The sequence below is a fragment of the Cydia pomonella genome, chromosome 10 (assembly GCF_033807575.1).
Source record: "Cydia pomonella isolate Wapato2018A chromosome 10, ilCydPomo1, whole genome shotgun sequence".
NCBI classification, from domain to species: Eukaryota; Metazoa; Arthropoda; class Insecta; order Lepidoptera; family Tortricidae; genus Cydia; species Cydia pomonella.
Genome location: NC_084712.1, coordinates 5,772,507 through 5,788,755, shown reverse-complemented (window position 1 = coordinate 5,788,755; position 16,249 = coordinate 5,772,507). Strand labels below are relative to the sequence as shown.

The 16,249-nt window shown below is 35.8% G+C and overlaps 2 protein-coding genes across 2 annotated transcripts in view; one reads left to right on the top strand and one right to left on the bottom strand.

The window, feature by feature from the left end:
- Nucleotides 1-2,259: 2,259 nt before the first annotated feature.
- On the bottom strand, nt 2,260-7,453 carry LOC133521922 (histone acetyltransferase KAT8-like). The gene has a single exon (XM_061857061.1). It carries the CDS (start codon nt 7,307-7,309, stop codon nt 5,981-5,983), a length of 1,329 nt encoding a protein of 442 aa, XP_061713045.1. The 5' UTR covers nt 7,310-7,453; the 3' UTR covers nt 2,260-5,980.
- A 573-nt stretch (nt 7,454-8,026) lies between these two features.
- LOC133521906 (ras-related C3 botulinum toxin substrate 2) overlaps nt 8,027-16,249 on the top strand; it is a 47,103-nt gene continuing 38,880 nt past the window's right edge. The window contains exon 1 of the mRNA XM_061857024.1: nt 8,027-8,329. Within this exon, the coding sequence (XP_061713008.1) occupies nt 8,295-8,329 (35 nt within the window). The 5' untranslated portion in view covers nt 8,027-8,294. The remainder of the gene's footprint in view (nt 8,330-16,249) is intronic.

Below are 16,249 nucleotides of genomic sequence, written 5' to 3'. Positions count from 1 at the left end.
TATTATTATTTTCTAAGAGCATTTTTTGATCTATCAGGTACATGTGAGACTTGAACTGTTTTTTATTACAAATTGAACCGTGAACTTTAACCGTCCGTTACGGTTTAATTTGTACTTAATGGTCAGTTCTAATTAACGTTCGATCAACACTGTTTACCTCTCTATTACCATCAATAATTCTTTGATATTAGTAAGTATACGAGAATATGCTCTCCTCACATTTCGTGAGAATTAATAGGAAATGTTCTGCGAAAAATCCTAAGCCTAACTGAAATCGTTATAACAGTTTCAGACTATTTAGGGCATTGAACTATGGGCGATAAAACACGATACGTACACCGTACAGTCACCGACGCCCGTTTGTCTGACCCAAATTGATAAGCAAAAATTGATTATCTAATAGTCTGTTAGAATTAGTACATTGTGCAACGAGGGGGGGTAAGTGAAATTTTGGATACGAGGGTGGTAATTAAATACCCGCGTTTGCAATACCCCTGGAGTTACAAACAATGTTTTTCATCACACTTGCGAAGAAAAAACTAAATTTTAAGCGAAATAATTCTTTAATACGGGTGACATATCAAACATTCGTCCGCCATTTTGTTATTGCTTGGCTTTTGTTATTTGTTATTTTTGTTTTTTTTGTTTTTTGTTATTGTTATCGAAGGCACAGACCTATTTGGCATTCAGCCACGATTGAAAATTATATAAAAATATTTTAGTCGGCTGTTAAAATAATCAAATTAAATAATTATAAACATAAACAAAAATATTAAATTATAAACGACAGTATTGTAAAAGTAAAACTCATTTATGCTACTTGGTTTGCTTTGTATGAATAAGTAACATATAATTAAAGAAAAACCTATAACTCCCTAGCTCCAACCACAATCCATAACTCCCCCGGGAACAAAATAGGCCTTTGACCTTCAGCACACCTGCATGAAATAAGATCTTTTTCGAGCAAGTGTGATGAAATAGTAAATTGTTAACCAAGGGATGAAAGGCAGGCTTTCTGCCGAGGTAGTTCGGCGCTCGAAGGCAGTGAGAGCGCCAATAGTCCGTGACTGAAATGATGCCTTTCATCCGAGTCAAACATTCTACTTTTCATTTCGAATAGAGTAATTTACTTACTCTATTACCTATATTTAGGTATGAGCATTCAAAAAAAAATACGGGCAACTTCACTAGTATACTTTCATGACGAGCATTCGGATAACAATTTAAGTAAAAATATCATTACTTACGGAATCAAGGTATTAAATATCGACATGAACAAATTGCCAAAAATTTGTACACACTAACTTAATGTATGGGCAATAAGGTCGTGCATACATATTTTTGGCACTTTATCCGTTCCGATATTTAACTACCTTGACTGTACAACAAATCCATTTGAAACCAAAATAATTTTAATTGCTTATCGTAAAAAAGTTCGAATGTGCAAGTGATAGAGAAGTCCGCTACGAAATTCGTAACGAAATTTCGAGTTCGATGTTCGCGGTTGGGCCTCCGACAGTGTACTCTTTCCCACTGATTATCCCGTTTTTGCGGTACGGTTTTCTGCAGGATCCCGTTTTATAAGTAGTATATATACGTTCACAGCTACTCATATTAAAATGGAATCCTGCCGAAAACCTTACCCGCTAAAAACGGGATGTTCAGTGGGAAAACGCCCTAATTGCGTGATTTATATATTGAGTAGGTACATATCCTGTAATCATTATTCGGTGTTGTTTCACGATGTACCTACATAGTGACGCACAAAATGTATCAAACGGTATTTAGTTTAAAATGTGCACCCTTCCATTATGTTAAAATGTAAGTGTTCAGTAATGTGCATAAATGAAAATAAATTGGAATGATAGATACTGCGAGTTTGTGTTTTTACTTTATAACCTGACATCAAATTTTCAATAGGTACGAGTACATTATCGGTTCTCAATAACAGATTTGCAATTGCATGGCAGTAGCGCCATATTAACCGACAAAAATACATTGTTTCGATGGGGTTGGCAACTGTCAAATGTTAGCTTAGATGGCGCCATCATCGCTGGTATCCAGGCCATAAAATTCCAAGCTATGATGGCGCCATCTGGAAAAAAAATCGATCGGCCAACCCTTGCCAAGCGTGGCCGTCCACCGCTGTTGGATTGTCGATCTTTATTTGAACATGAAGAAATTTAAAAAAATGTTGTCAAATATTTTAGGCAATTTAGGCAGTAGGAGAGAGGAATTGAACAATGGAATAAAATAACATCTTATTACATTTCTTTTTTTAATCACCATCCAACTTTCGACACATTTTCTTACAATAAAGAATTATCACAAAAACTGTAATAATAATAACTGACGATTCACAGAATCTAATCAAATATGCAATGGGAAGATCTTTAAAATTTTAGCAACTTGATATACAAATTGAAACCTGAAGTCTACACATTGCTTACAATTAACATAAAAAGCTACAACTACAAGGCAATTAAAGTAAAACTTAAAACCTAGGTAGTCAAATTGTTCAAGACTCGATAGGTATAAAACACTGGATAGATTTAAAAACAGAATGATTTGTCTATTTACTTTTTAACTTACATTATCTACACAATAAGACAAAAATGATGTGTTTACTACACTGAATTTATATTGTTTTTAAACACCTCTTTAATTTTAACTGTACGTAAAGAAAAAGTATCAGTACTGTACATATTCAGAACATTCAAGCTTGAAAGCTGCCATCTAGCGGAATATTCGCGCAACTTGTTCTAGGGCAGGTAGGCGCCAATTTTAAACATGTTTTGAACCAGTTTCAAGAATGAAAGATGACGCAATTCCTTGGTATCTCACGTCAGACCAGAGATATTTAAAGGTCTGACGTAACAAGTCATTCACCTTATAAAGCGCAAATGTGTTATATTAACATGTTATGAATAGCTGACTAAATGTTACTAAAATTAGTATCTTTTTGCTCAGTCATTAAGGTGGATATTTGAAAGGATTGATCTGTTACTAATTCCAAATAAATACAGGTATATTATCAAGGCCATCCTCGCACCATAAATGGTAAAGAATGTTAGAAGTTAAACAAACAATGTTTTTTTTTCGTTCATGTAACGAATGAATACGGGTTGAATGATGTATCCTTGATAGGCCCTGTAAACTATTGATTAGAAACTTTTAAAACCCAACATTAATAGTCTTCCATGTATTAAGGCTCAAACATTTAAAATACCTAATTTGGAACTGTGGAAGCTTAGTAATAGTTTACTAAATTTGATTCACATTTATGATGATTTATTATCATAATAATTTGAATTGTGAACTGTTTAAGAAGAGGTCAATGTTTTGTACATATCACCAAATGATTGAACTTAATACTAAGCTATTTTTTAACTTAATAAACAACTTAAGAATAATATCACTATTACCAGTACAGGAACTGAATGAGAAGTAAAAGCAAATTCGCTCCAGATCTAGATTTCAATAAAAACTGGCAAACAAATATTAAATTATAAAAATGCACTTTTAGTGCCAAGTTATACAATAATGTAATGGGCTTGGTTGTCACTATTTTTCCTTATCTGATAATTATGGCTTACATGAACTACAATATTTACAGAACCCTTAGGCCGCAGAATGAACGCACGCGGCGCGGCGAGCGGTGCGGCCAGCCGCTGCAAAAGTATACATTCTGATTGTGACGCGCGAACCACTGCTCGCGCCGCTAGGTTCAGAGCGGTACGATCAAAATATATAATCGTGAATGAACCTGAGGGGCTACCGCGAACCACGTTAGACGTGTTGCCTCGCTGTCACACTTACGTACGAATTTACGAGTGCGACAGAGAGGCAACACGAACGTGGTTCGCGGTAGGCCCTCTGTTTCGTGTGACAGCGGCGGCAGCTTACGTCCCCGCATCGCGCGCGTCCATTCACGGCCTTACTTGCTATTTCCACCAAAGACAACCAAATTAATAGACATTCAAAGTTCAAAAGTATGTACAGTCACGTCTAATAATATCGATACGAACAAAGTGCCAAAAGATTGTATAAACGACCTTATTGCCCATACATCAAGGTAGTATTTACATATTTTTGGAACTTTGTTCGTATCGATATTTTTAATACAATTGGTAGGAACACCATCTATGTTATTTTATTTCCAAGTAGCTCAGACTTTAATCACTAGATGAGTAGGAGTTCTTGTTTCAAATTGTTAAAGACGCAATAACCCCTTAGTTGCATTTAACCTGATTTACCTTTTTGCGATTGTCCAACATGACAAAGCACATTAGTGGCTAGCTAGTTAAGTTTTTAGTTTCCAGGCTCATTACTTTCTTTAAATTTTGTATATCTATCAGTTTAGTTGTCTCAGCTAAGCATGAAACTCAAAACAAGTAATCTTTTGCTCTCACTTTGTAACATAGTTTTAATACACTTTAGACATTTATTTAATTACATATTTACTAAGATATTTTTTGGGTATTTTTGCCCTTGAGGCTAAAATGGAATTACTTATTTGCTTAATACAGAAATCCTTACTAGGATCTTATGAATGCTATCAAAAATGCAGTGCAATTTGACTTACCCCTTCGCTACAGTAAATTACATTAAAACTTGCTATAACAGAATCCTGATCAATATTATGTCTTGATTAGGCGGGTCCACACTCGCGCACAAAACGGGGCTCGTGTGAGGAAAACGCGCGCGCCGCCTCTGTCGAGGCACGTCTACGCTGGCCGTTTTGTGCGCGAGGAAATTGCCTAGCGCGTATGCTCGCTCTGTGTGAACCCGCCTATTGGGAGAAAATATTAATAGAGAGAATAAAAATACCTACTATTTAAAATATGCCTAGTATGTTAGTCAGACCAAGATAACTCTGCATAGGTGAATTACAAAAAAAATTGTACGTAATTAAGCATAGTTAAGAAGCTGTGATTAGCCTTACATAAGTTAATTGATTCATTTGTATAACGAAAATTAACCATTTAAATTGTTCTATACTGTATTTACTTTACTTGACTCTTTTAGTGCAGGGCGCCCCGTTTCCAGTACAAAATGAACACACATACATGTTCTTGGCCGTGAAAGTTTTAATTTTTTTTTTATACCACGACGTTGGCAAACAAGCATACGGCCCGCCTGATGGTAAGCAGCCTATGGACGCCTGCAACTCCAGAGGTGTTACATGCGCGTTGCCGACCCTTTAAAAATCTGTACACTCCTTTTTTGAAGAACCTCATACTGTAGACCCTCGGGAAAACCTCGGCAGGTAGCTCATTCCACAACCGGAGCGTGCGCGGGAGGAAGTAATTCATACACAAAGTCTATAGCATACACAAAAACGCTTTCATGCATATGACTTAAACAGAAATGGCTTAATTGTCATAACATCAATTAACTTTACATTAATTACAGGTCCTTAACTATGCACTAAGAATTTGCAATTCACTCGCATTTGCAATGATGAAGTGTGACAATACAATTAAATAAAGTGTGACAATGTCATGATTCATGTCAAATTCCTTTGTAAATATTACATTAATAATGACACTCCAGGGCACTTTGTTCTGTTCAAGTTAAAGTTAAAAGTATCCAATTTCTTGGTCCAATGTCATTGCATCTTACTCTCTCATTAAGCAGAATGTGAGACACAAATACACATTGGAACAAGAAATTGGATAGATGGAATACAATTTTTAGACAGACTGTATGCAGAAATCCAATCACATAATTAACAAATAATGTTCTCTATAATTACTAAACAAGTGGCAATATTCAACTTGGCATGAAAATGAGGCTGCAGGGTAAGTGTAACTGCATAATTACTAATTTCATAATAAGCTATCAATAATAATACTCTAGTCAAGAGTCCTCACTGCATGCAGTTGTAAAATAAAGTTTGAAACAGGCCTGTACCTAGAGAATCCTTTGGTAGCAACTAACGGTGTAATCTCCTCTAGGCCCTGCCTGTTAGCCTGTACTACTTTTTAGCCTTAGCCGAATGCCCCTGCTTGTTCGGAGGGACCCACCTCAATGCCGACGGGTCTACACACAGCCGAGGCTTCTTGAAATGAGAGCTAGCAAGCTGCTCTGCAACTATTTTTGGAGTAACACAGATTACATGCTGACCTTTCCAGTATTTCACCATGTTCATAGACTGGAGTGTAGATATAATGTCTGTTTGTGATATTCCTGTCATTTGACTGAGATCTTTGATGCTCAATGTGCCCCGACTTGCGCTCAACACTTCCAATAGCACATAGGACCAGTATGATCGGTAACTGAGCTTGCCAAGGTCTGATAAAGGCTTCTCAGGACTACCCACCACTTGCTCTAATCTTGAGAGCTCATAGCTAAAAGCAATAAGCAGCTTGCCGTAGCCTTGTCTCTGGTACGGAGGTAGGGTTAGTATACAAGCTACGTTGTTACCTTCGGGAGAGTCCTTCTCTTTAGAAAAGTATCCAACTAGGTGTGCACCCTGCTTGTCCACTTCACACAGGATGTAGAATAAGAACTGTTCTATATCAAAATACAATGTTTTATGGTCTAAAAATAACTTTGCTAGTAAACATAGATTCTGGCAATAAATCTTATGCTCTTTCCCATCTGCTTCAAAGATTGCAATGGTGCCTTTTCTGTATATTTCACTGCCCTGTGGTTGTCTTGCTGTACACTCACTTAGATGATACCTGTATGTTTTCTCCATTCTCATATATTTTAAGCAATATTCGCATATCCATAGTTTGGACTGTTTGCCATATTCATCAGGATAAGGACTGAAATACCAAGTATCGATCTCGTACTTTCCTATTTGAATTTTGTCGATATATTTGACTTTCGTGATGGCTTCATGTTCTTTCTCGAGTGCAGCGGTCGTGGGGTCCATTTCTGCATAAGACTTCTGGACGTGGTTGATCTCGTCATGTTTACGTTTCTGATTCCGCGTTATCTTCCGGCCGGACTTGTCGGTGAGCAGGTGGTCGGAATTCAAATTGTTATTCGTCTGCTCGCACATGTCAAACCTATCGGACATGACGCGATGGCGGGAAACCCACTCATCGAGCCTTCGGTCGTAGCCCACATAGTGCACATAGTATTCGAAGCCGGAGTCCGCGGCGTTGTACCGCGTTTGGATTATCTCCGCCGGGTGCCATGACTCATCTGAACGCCGCACTAAATAATGCTCTCCTATGTCAAGGGGCTGTTCTTGTGTCGATTCCGAGTCTTCGTGATCTGCACTACGACACTCCGGGTTTGGTAATTCATTATTAACAATGGGTTTTTCCAGTTCTTTATCACCTTTAGCCATAGTTATTAAAAATTCGATAGTATCACGCAATACCGCGCAACTACCGTTGTGGCTACTGCAGCCATAGTACAACCATAGACTATAGAGCAAAGCAGCGCAAATCAACGACGCGCAAAAAACTATCGAAATAAAAAAAATACAAGACTAGAGTACTCCCTAACTCAGCTTGTTACCGGTTTTTTTTAACTTTACTGATTATAAACCAATCCTTTATTTTATTAATTGTGGAAATAGTAACTGAATTTTGTTTGAGTTAATTATTATTTGTTTTATTATTATTGTAACGTATATAAATATTAAAAAAATATCCAACATCATAACATATTTTGTCTATGTTAAATTAATATAAAAACTCAATTTATCTACGGTTTTCAGTGTTACTAGCCCTCAAAATTTTGGTATAATTGGAGGAAATATAAAATTAAACATAGATCCTACAATATTTATCATTCACAGTTATCTTCAACATTATTTTTCACAATTTAACACGATTACAAATAATATTTATTTCGTACATATAAATGCACTAATCGTTAATGAATAGTATTAAAAGTAATTTTAGTTATTAATGAACGAAAACGAGCTATAGCAAATTTTTATATATTTATATTAAAAATACATTTTGTTATAACAAAATAGTGCACATATTCATAATAATTTAAAAATTAGCGGGTTTCGACGTAACTGTTAAACTCTCACATGGCAACTTAATTTTAATGCCGTTGGTGTAATCGTTGACGGCGAACGAAACGTCTCCGAGTGAACGGTGGTTTCGTGAACAAATTGTTCTTATCGCCAGTATAGAGATATGAAATTAATATTATCTAAAAACTGTGCTGTTCATTTATACTAGTGTTGATTTTGTGCTGTTGTGTATTGATTACATCTGGACGTGTTATTTGTGTGGAGTGTTTGACGGAGGAATTGGGGAAATAGCTTGTGTAATTGTGCTTTATTAGTTCAAACGTCTCTGTAATCAGCAGAAATGCAGGCGATCAAATGCGTTGTGGTCGGCGACGGGTAAGTTATTGTCCATCCCGTGTTATTTTCTACGCTGTTACTGCCCGACTTGCTATACACTTCACGTTACATGGTACTGACGTCATTTTTAAATTGATGCGTTTAAATTTATGTTCCTTCTATTAGTACCTTTGTACTTGTATTGGTAACTTTAGATCATTGCATTCGTTATTATATAGATACTAGAATGTAGCACTTTATTCCCTCAAAGAATGATTAGATATAAATGTGTCTAGCCTTTGAGCAGCCAACAATAGTATCATGAGTTGTTTATTACTCTTGATATATATTTGGTTGGAATGATGCAGTGAACACAACTTACAATCATTTGTAGAAATTGTAAGTTGAATGAACAAAGTGCTGTCACTTTAAGAGCATTTACTTCATGGTGATTTTTACACCGAATACTCGTAACAACATGGAAACCTTTGTGCATCAACATAGCATAATTATTAAAGCAGCATGGATGGCTAACATATTCAGAAAACTGGTGGCTGCAGTTTAGTTTTGATTGAAACTCTGTTTTTATATCCCCGATAGCAAAATACAGTTGGATTGGTCACTCTACAAACCAATCTGCCCAATAAAACTGTAATTTTAGTACAGAATGACAGATAGGGTAGTAGATTAGGCAATGAAACTGTCATTTAAGTAAGTAAGTAAGTAAGTAAATATTCTTTATTGCACCAACAATTATACATTTTACATACATGTAAAACTACAAATGAATTTTAAAGGAAAATAGAACCAGGTAACAACAGGCGGTCTTATCGCTAAAAAGCGATCTCTTCCAGACAACCTTTAGGTAGCAGGAAATTTCGAACTCATACAAAAGTCAACAGGTAGTGCAAGGAGCTAAATATGCTGGAGACTATTAAATACAAACACACATACTACTTATATAAGTATTAAAACAATACCTAATAAACTAATAAATATACAATATAATATAATACAATATATATATATATATTTATACTTACACATATACAATATATAAATGGCAACTTAAGATAGAGATAGAAAGTATAGTTTCAGCTTAATGACTGGAATATTAAAAAAAACATCTTAGCTTCACAATCAGATATATAGGATCAGCAAATGTGCTTACAAATATCTGAACATGCCTCTATTGTCAAGGCGTTAGAGCAGGGGTCACCAATTAGTTTCTTCAGGGCTCCAGTTCTTAAAATAAAATGACCATTGCGGTTCATTTCTACTTGAGTTTATGAAATAAGCAAAACATTAAAATATGATGGCGGTTCAGATCCATTTTGTGACTTCTGTGTTAGAGTGAGTTTTCAGATATTTTTGAGTACCTCAGCCACTCCAATATATCTGATGGTGACTGTACATAATGACCTATTAGCAGACTACTAGGAGACGAAATAAAATTACACAATTTACATTAAAAGCATGTAACTAAATGTCTTTCGTGGTAATGAGTATAGTATAGCACTAGTTATCAGTTTCTGATAATGATAATGCAAAGCGCAGATAAATTTTGTGATAAATGATAAATTCTGGCAAAACTGTTACTGATAAACTCATTTTCTATGAGTCATGTCTTTGTGTTGTCAATAATGTAACCAATAGTTAAATTTCTGTTTACCATTTCCTTGTAACAGGGATGCCACTACTGATTTGGGTTAGTCTCATATCTTCCTTATTTTGTCACAATTGAAAGGTCACACAATGAGGTCAATTCACAGCCACATGATATTATTGCTTTCTTTTTAATGTGGTGAGATTTTTAACTCACTGGATATACCTATTGTATATAGTACATAAGGACTATTTATTGTAATATGGTGGTGTTTAGGTGATAATCTACATAAACTTAAAAAGTAAAATGTGAACTGACAATTATTATTATTTACAATCGATTTCTGTGTAGATCAGGTGTTTGATTTCAGTGATCTAAAAACTGATATGATCACATGAAGGCTTTCCTTACTTTTTTTTATTTATGTCGTTTTTCAGAATGAAAGGTCAAATATTAAAATATAATAAAAAAAATTGGGCCACCAAAGTCACACAATACGCTCGGGTCAGAGAAGTGCCCTAAGACTATCACAGCTAAACATACCATAGATATTTCTGATAGATTTCAAGATGTCGCTTTTCTACATTGTCTCAGGTCTGGGTGTTTGTGCTACCTTCGTTGTTTGTGATTTCCATAACAAAAGTGCTTTAGCTACTTACTTGTGATGTTATCCACATTAATTTGTTTGTTTTTTCGATATTCGTAATCTCAACCTTACAGCACTTGTCACAGAGTAACGCCATCTATTGTCAATTTCTCTTATTACATAGCTCGTGAGCTATGGTTCAATTTAGGTCAATACGCATTGCGCGAGGCATAGTAGTTAGTTTTTATGTCATTATCCGAGAGATGGTGTCACAAAAACTACCCTAGAAACTGTATTTAAAATTTGTATCAGTAAATTTTTCGTTTTGCACTATTGCTTCATAAATCTCAATAAAATAAAAACTCGAAAGCATAAATCTTATTCACGTAATCAGTATAGGTAAATGCTAGACATATTTATGAGAAATATATATTGGTATCTCAAACATTAACTACATTTTTTTACTAAATAAAACTTCTATAAAACAATGAAAATTAAAAGTATATATATAAACTTGAACATAGAAAAAAGAAAAACAAAAGTTAGTCACCGAGCGAGATTCGAACCCGTAACACTTGATTCTAACTGACCGCGTCTTAACCTGCTGGACCAGACGGACAGTGGCCGTTAACAGGAAATTAGCCAACTTAGTCACTACAACTATTCATATAGAGAGTTACTGCAAGTGTTTAGAAAAGAAAATATGAGAATCAATGACCTAGAACAAATACAAAATCATGTAAGTTATTGGGAATAACAAACAACATTACAGTTGTCAATATTGTATAAACTTAATATGAACACCGCAGGCCAAGGTTTGCATTTAAGTTCATAGACATAGGTAGTTGATTGTGAATGAGCATTCAGTTTCAAGTTTATCAGCTTTAATCAGGCTTTATCTACTAATATAAGTCAACTGACCTAGTGTTTTAAGGTCTCAGGTTAAAGTTATTGCCTGTATAATAATTTAACTTAGATAATTATGAATAAATTTATTGAATTCTAGAACCTCAGTAAATGCAGATTTTAAGTGATGTTTTAATTCCTGATATTGTACTGCTATATTATAAGTACAGTTAATACCATACCTACATACTAAGTACCTACAATATTATTAATCAAAGTAACTTTTTAAACTTTTCCTTGTAAACTTTGTATTTGGATGATAAGAAAAACAACTGTACATTTTATGTCATTATTGAAGTAGAAATAACATTACTTGAAATAACTAGAATAAGCCTTTATGTTAACATATTGGTGTCTCGGGTCGGGTGGCTGGCATATGGTATTTGATGTATTTTTGGTCATTTTATAACTTCAGGTCAGTTAGCAATAAGGGCTTGGTTACACCACACAGACCTAACGTAATGCAAGGAACAGGAGTTTCCTATAGATTTCACCAATAATATGGGTCCCACCATTTCATGACCAAAATTTCGCACTTTCAGTGCCAACATCCTTGATTCTTATGTACAAAATGAATCTAACAGGCAGATTGTCGTGCTGACTCGTTTCGTTAAAGATATTGGGATCTCCAGAACCATTTTAAAGATTTATCTATAAGAAAAAACTCAGTAAGATTTAATTTCAATGAACTTTCTTTATTTACGACATCGAACGTGTCTGTTGTTATTGGTTTGATAATGTCGGTCGGAGGGCAAACGTTCGCTATCATTCATTAAATATACCTGCTACCATTTCAAAGGGCCCTTTAGAAACTAATGTTCATAACGGAAACCGCCTTTTCCTGTGAAAAGGGGGCGTTTCACCCTCTATTATACACAATCTATCTAGGTGTACCCTGTAGGTATGTATGTATTCGCCATTCAACCTTGACAGGTGAGTTCAGGAATCAAAAGGCCACAGCATTCAAATGAAGTTTACTTTCGTATGTATTGAATAGCGCCCCTTCGTGGTATAAGTACCGTTTCAATCGTCAAGTTGATTTGGATACCAAATCATGAATGGGTTGTATTCATTTTATTTCGATTCGATATTGCCCTAGGATACGAACGCGGCAAATTTCTTCATTTAATGTACAGTGAACTTTAGAGATACTTGATCCCCCCCCCCCCCCCCCCCCCCTCCTGCTTAAAATCTTCCATGTACGGTCTATATACGATATGCGCAGCAGCACGGTTTGAAATAAAACGTTGTCAAAAGCGAGTTCACGATTTTCAGGGATAAAATAAAGAGTCCAGTCTACACGCCCAAAATAATGTTGAACGGCATATTGTGACCGAGGACCTGAAAATCGATCTTGATATCGAGCGGGAGCGCAGGCGTCGGTCCGAGGCGGGATGCTGGTGGCCCACAGGTTCGCACGCTGTAGTACCCGAGTGAAGCTGACTATATTCAAAGCTTATTTTATTTATTTTTGTATATAAGTGGCAACCAGCAGATCTTTAGCGTGCCGTGGAGCTGCTAAACAAGAGGAAAGAGACCCAAACAAGTTCATGGATCCCGCAAATCTGATTTGGTTTCTATAAAGAATGCGTTACACTGCAAACTCTGATTATACCCATTTTTCTTTCTCGAGAAACAAGAAACATGCAAGTGAGATAATACAACTCATGCTATTTTTGAAAATTGGCAACACAGACCACATGTGACGTGACGGGAGATTTCCGTTCTATTTAATTCTACCACCTATTATCTTTTTATAATAATTATAATAAATTCAAACACAATGTAAATATTGTTTTATGAATAAATAAATAATAAAATAATAATAATAACAATCCCAAAGTTATTATCACACAGTTATGCAATAAAAATAATTGATACAGCACGCGACCTCATTCGGGTCTTCTAGGCCCGCCAACAGTAAACACTATAAATACTATTTTTAGGTTAACGGGTTTGCAGTCAAGGTTATCCTGACGTTTCGTTTAATCTCTTAGCTTTGTGTGTAATAATGAAACATTCCAATTGGTTTACATACCTAACGTAGTAACAATTGCTTAAGTAGGTATTACCATTTTTTTACAGTACCGCTGTATCGTGTATTTTTATATTCCCTAGAAATTTTCATGTTATGACTTATAACGTTGGGTAAGTTGGAATATTTTAAACACAGGTGACATAGGCCATAAGCCGGTCAGGATCTAAAGATTTCCACAATAACGTATGAAGAAATTTAGAGTGTCTATAGATTTTAACAAGGCAAATGCAAACATACAGCACTATATCACTATTACAAATATCTTACAACTATTTAGTTAGGCACAAAAAAGGGTTATTAAACCTTTTTACTCTCCTACATTTAGCTTTCATTCCATACGAAACTAGTTGAAGAAGTTAAGACCATAACCGGTGGTTGTACCTTATTAGTCAGGTACCAAAAAGGCTAACATGGTACCTATTCGATTTTTAATGTTCAAACGTTAAGGGAAAGTGAAAGTGCTAAGATCACGTTTGATAGTGATCACATCCTTGTTGCAGTGACGCGTGCTTGGCATGTACATGTATTCTAACAAGCCGAATGTGCAGGAACTGAATTTACTTTTGTTTCTTTAAGAGTTAGGTTAGGAAATTGTCGTGAAATTTTTTCTAAGTCGTAAATTGTTTCTAAATCGGTTTTTAAGGGCTCCTTGTTCCTGCTGCAACACAATCAAATACCTGACGATGTCCAAAATATCTGATAAGTTTAAGCCCTGTGTGTGTAGGGTGAAATAGAGTTTTAATACCATATATTTTATATTTATTAAACGCCTTGTTCTGTCAGACTTTTTTTACAGGCGATTGTACTTGGAAGCATGATTGTCAAAACGTCGCGTTAACTATTAACCCACTAATGACTAGATTTTATATAGAAATGAAAGTAAAGTGATAAGCAAAATGCTACAAATACTTTGCAGGTCGCAGTACTCATTTCTTGTTAGAAAACCGTGGGAAGAAAGAGGGCCGTATTTCTTTCAAATATGCAACTGAAAATGTCTAGATATTCCTACAATGTTGTTGGATAATTACGAGGTATCTTAAAGCAGGTTTAAAGGGCCAGTACACCGAAAAGTCGTAATTTTGCATTGTAAAACCGTTTACATTGTAATACTTAATCTCAGAAACTATAAAAGAATTTAAACCATCTCATTACACATGCAGTATCCTGTACACATGTGTGCTCGGATGTCATAACCGTTTAAATGTCTTTCAACTCAACATATTCTGTCGGCTGCTCTAGTTACAACCATTCTTCCCACTCAGCTGAAACCAGTCGAATTTATCATAATTTATTCACACAAACTGACCGAGGATTGGAAAGCGGTATTTCACGCAAGTCTTGAGAATAACTAGATATTTGACCAAGTTTATATTCTTTTGTGTCCTTTGCACGTATACGTAACTTAATCACATGCAGCTATTTTGATATGCGAGGATCATAATCTGTTCATATTAAATCTATATTTGGATCATAGGATAAAAAAAACGGCAATTTTTTGTAAACAGGCGCGTATGTGCTGCCTAAGCGCTATAAAATACACTCATAACACCGATTTGCAGTGTCAGAACAGCGCCCGCATGCTCGGCTTTATGTCATAATCTGATTAGTCGATGAATGGATCACGACGTAAATTAAGTAATGCTCTAAACTGTTCCTTTCATTTGTACGTCGGACGTGATACCATTGAGGTTTATTGAGGCTTGGCGGGTTGGTTACGTCGGCTATTTAATTCTAATTAGACGTTTCGATTTGGCATGCTAGACACACTTACTTGCAACCGGAAGCATGGAAGTAGGTGCACTGAAACGTGCGACTGAAGCTGCGAATGATGTTTTTTTTTTTAATTTGCGCAGCTTCTAAACCTTCTGCTAAATAAAGCGATAAAGGTAAAAACGCGATCAATCAATCATACTTATATAAAATTTCGGAAACAAATCTAGGGCTGAACATAGGATACGAATAACACAGACATATCATATGTGTCGCGTCGCGCGATTGCTTTTGTCACTTGTTCACAGACTAATGTGACACTCGTTCGTGTCTAGCTTATGTTACAGAGGGCAGTCTTATGTCCCTTTTATTCGTGCCATGGCGGGATTGGCGGGTCTCCATATTGAGTTACTTGTTGAGAAACTTTTCGCATCCATCACTGGTTTACCCTCCCATAATGCCACACGGTTTTTGTTATGACTTCCATAAGGGTTGCGATGTCTGAATACGCTCAGAGTTTTCAATAAAACCGCATTCTCGACATTTTCCAATGCAACGCGTAGAACAAAATTAAATTCTAGTAACTAGACTAGGCGCCAGCGTATTAGAATACCGGACAGCTTTCAGAATATCCAATTACTTAATAGCCCTTTATCTAATCCCATTCATTCAATTAAAAAGAACTGCGGGCACAATTAAGGAATGCTCTTCGACATTAATAGAATACATAAACCGACATTCGTTCCAAGCGAGATTTTTTCTCTCGGTATTCGATCTCTTTAGCCATATGTGAAGTCTAATTACACTAAGAAGTTGCCATACATGAGCCTGTTCCACTTACTCATACTTCCTTAGAGGACTAATGGAGTGTTTTAGCAGTGACTAAACTGGAAATTTATCGGCGGATGTTGCGTACCTACTTTTAAAATGTAAGGTATTTGGTTTTGGATGCTGAGCTGAAAGTAGTTAACGATATATCAGCATCGTGATATTTTCAAAGAATCTAGCCCTGTGGGGCTAAGATGGTTCCCTGTTTATCATTTGTCACCATGCCTGTCACGTTCTAACATGTATGTAAGTGCGAAAGTAACGCATGACATGACAGGTGATAAAAATGCGACCATGATACCGCTG

Excerpts from the sequence above, each read along its gene's own strand:
- LOC133521922 (XM_061857061.1), bottom strand. The coding sequence starts at position 7,309 with ATGGCTAAAGGTGATAAAGAACTGGAAAAACCCATTGTTAATAATGAA.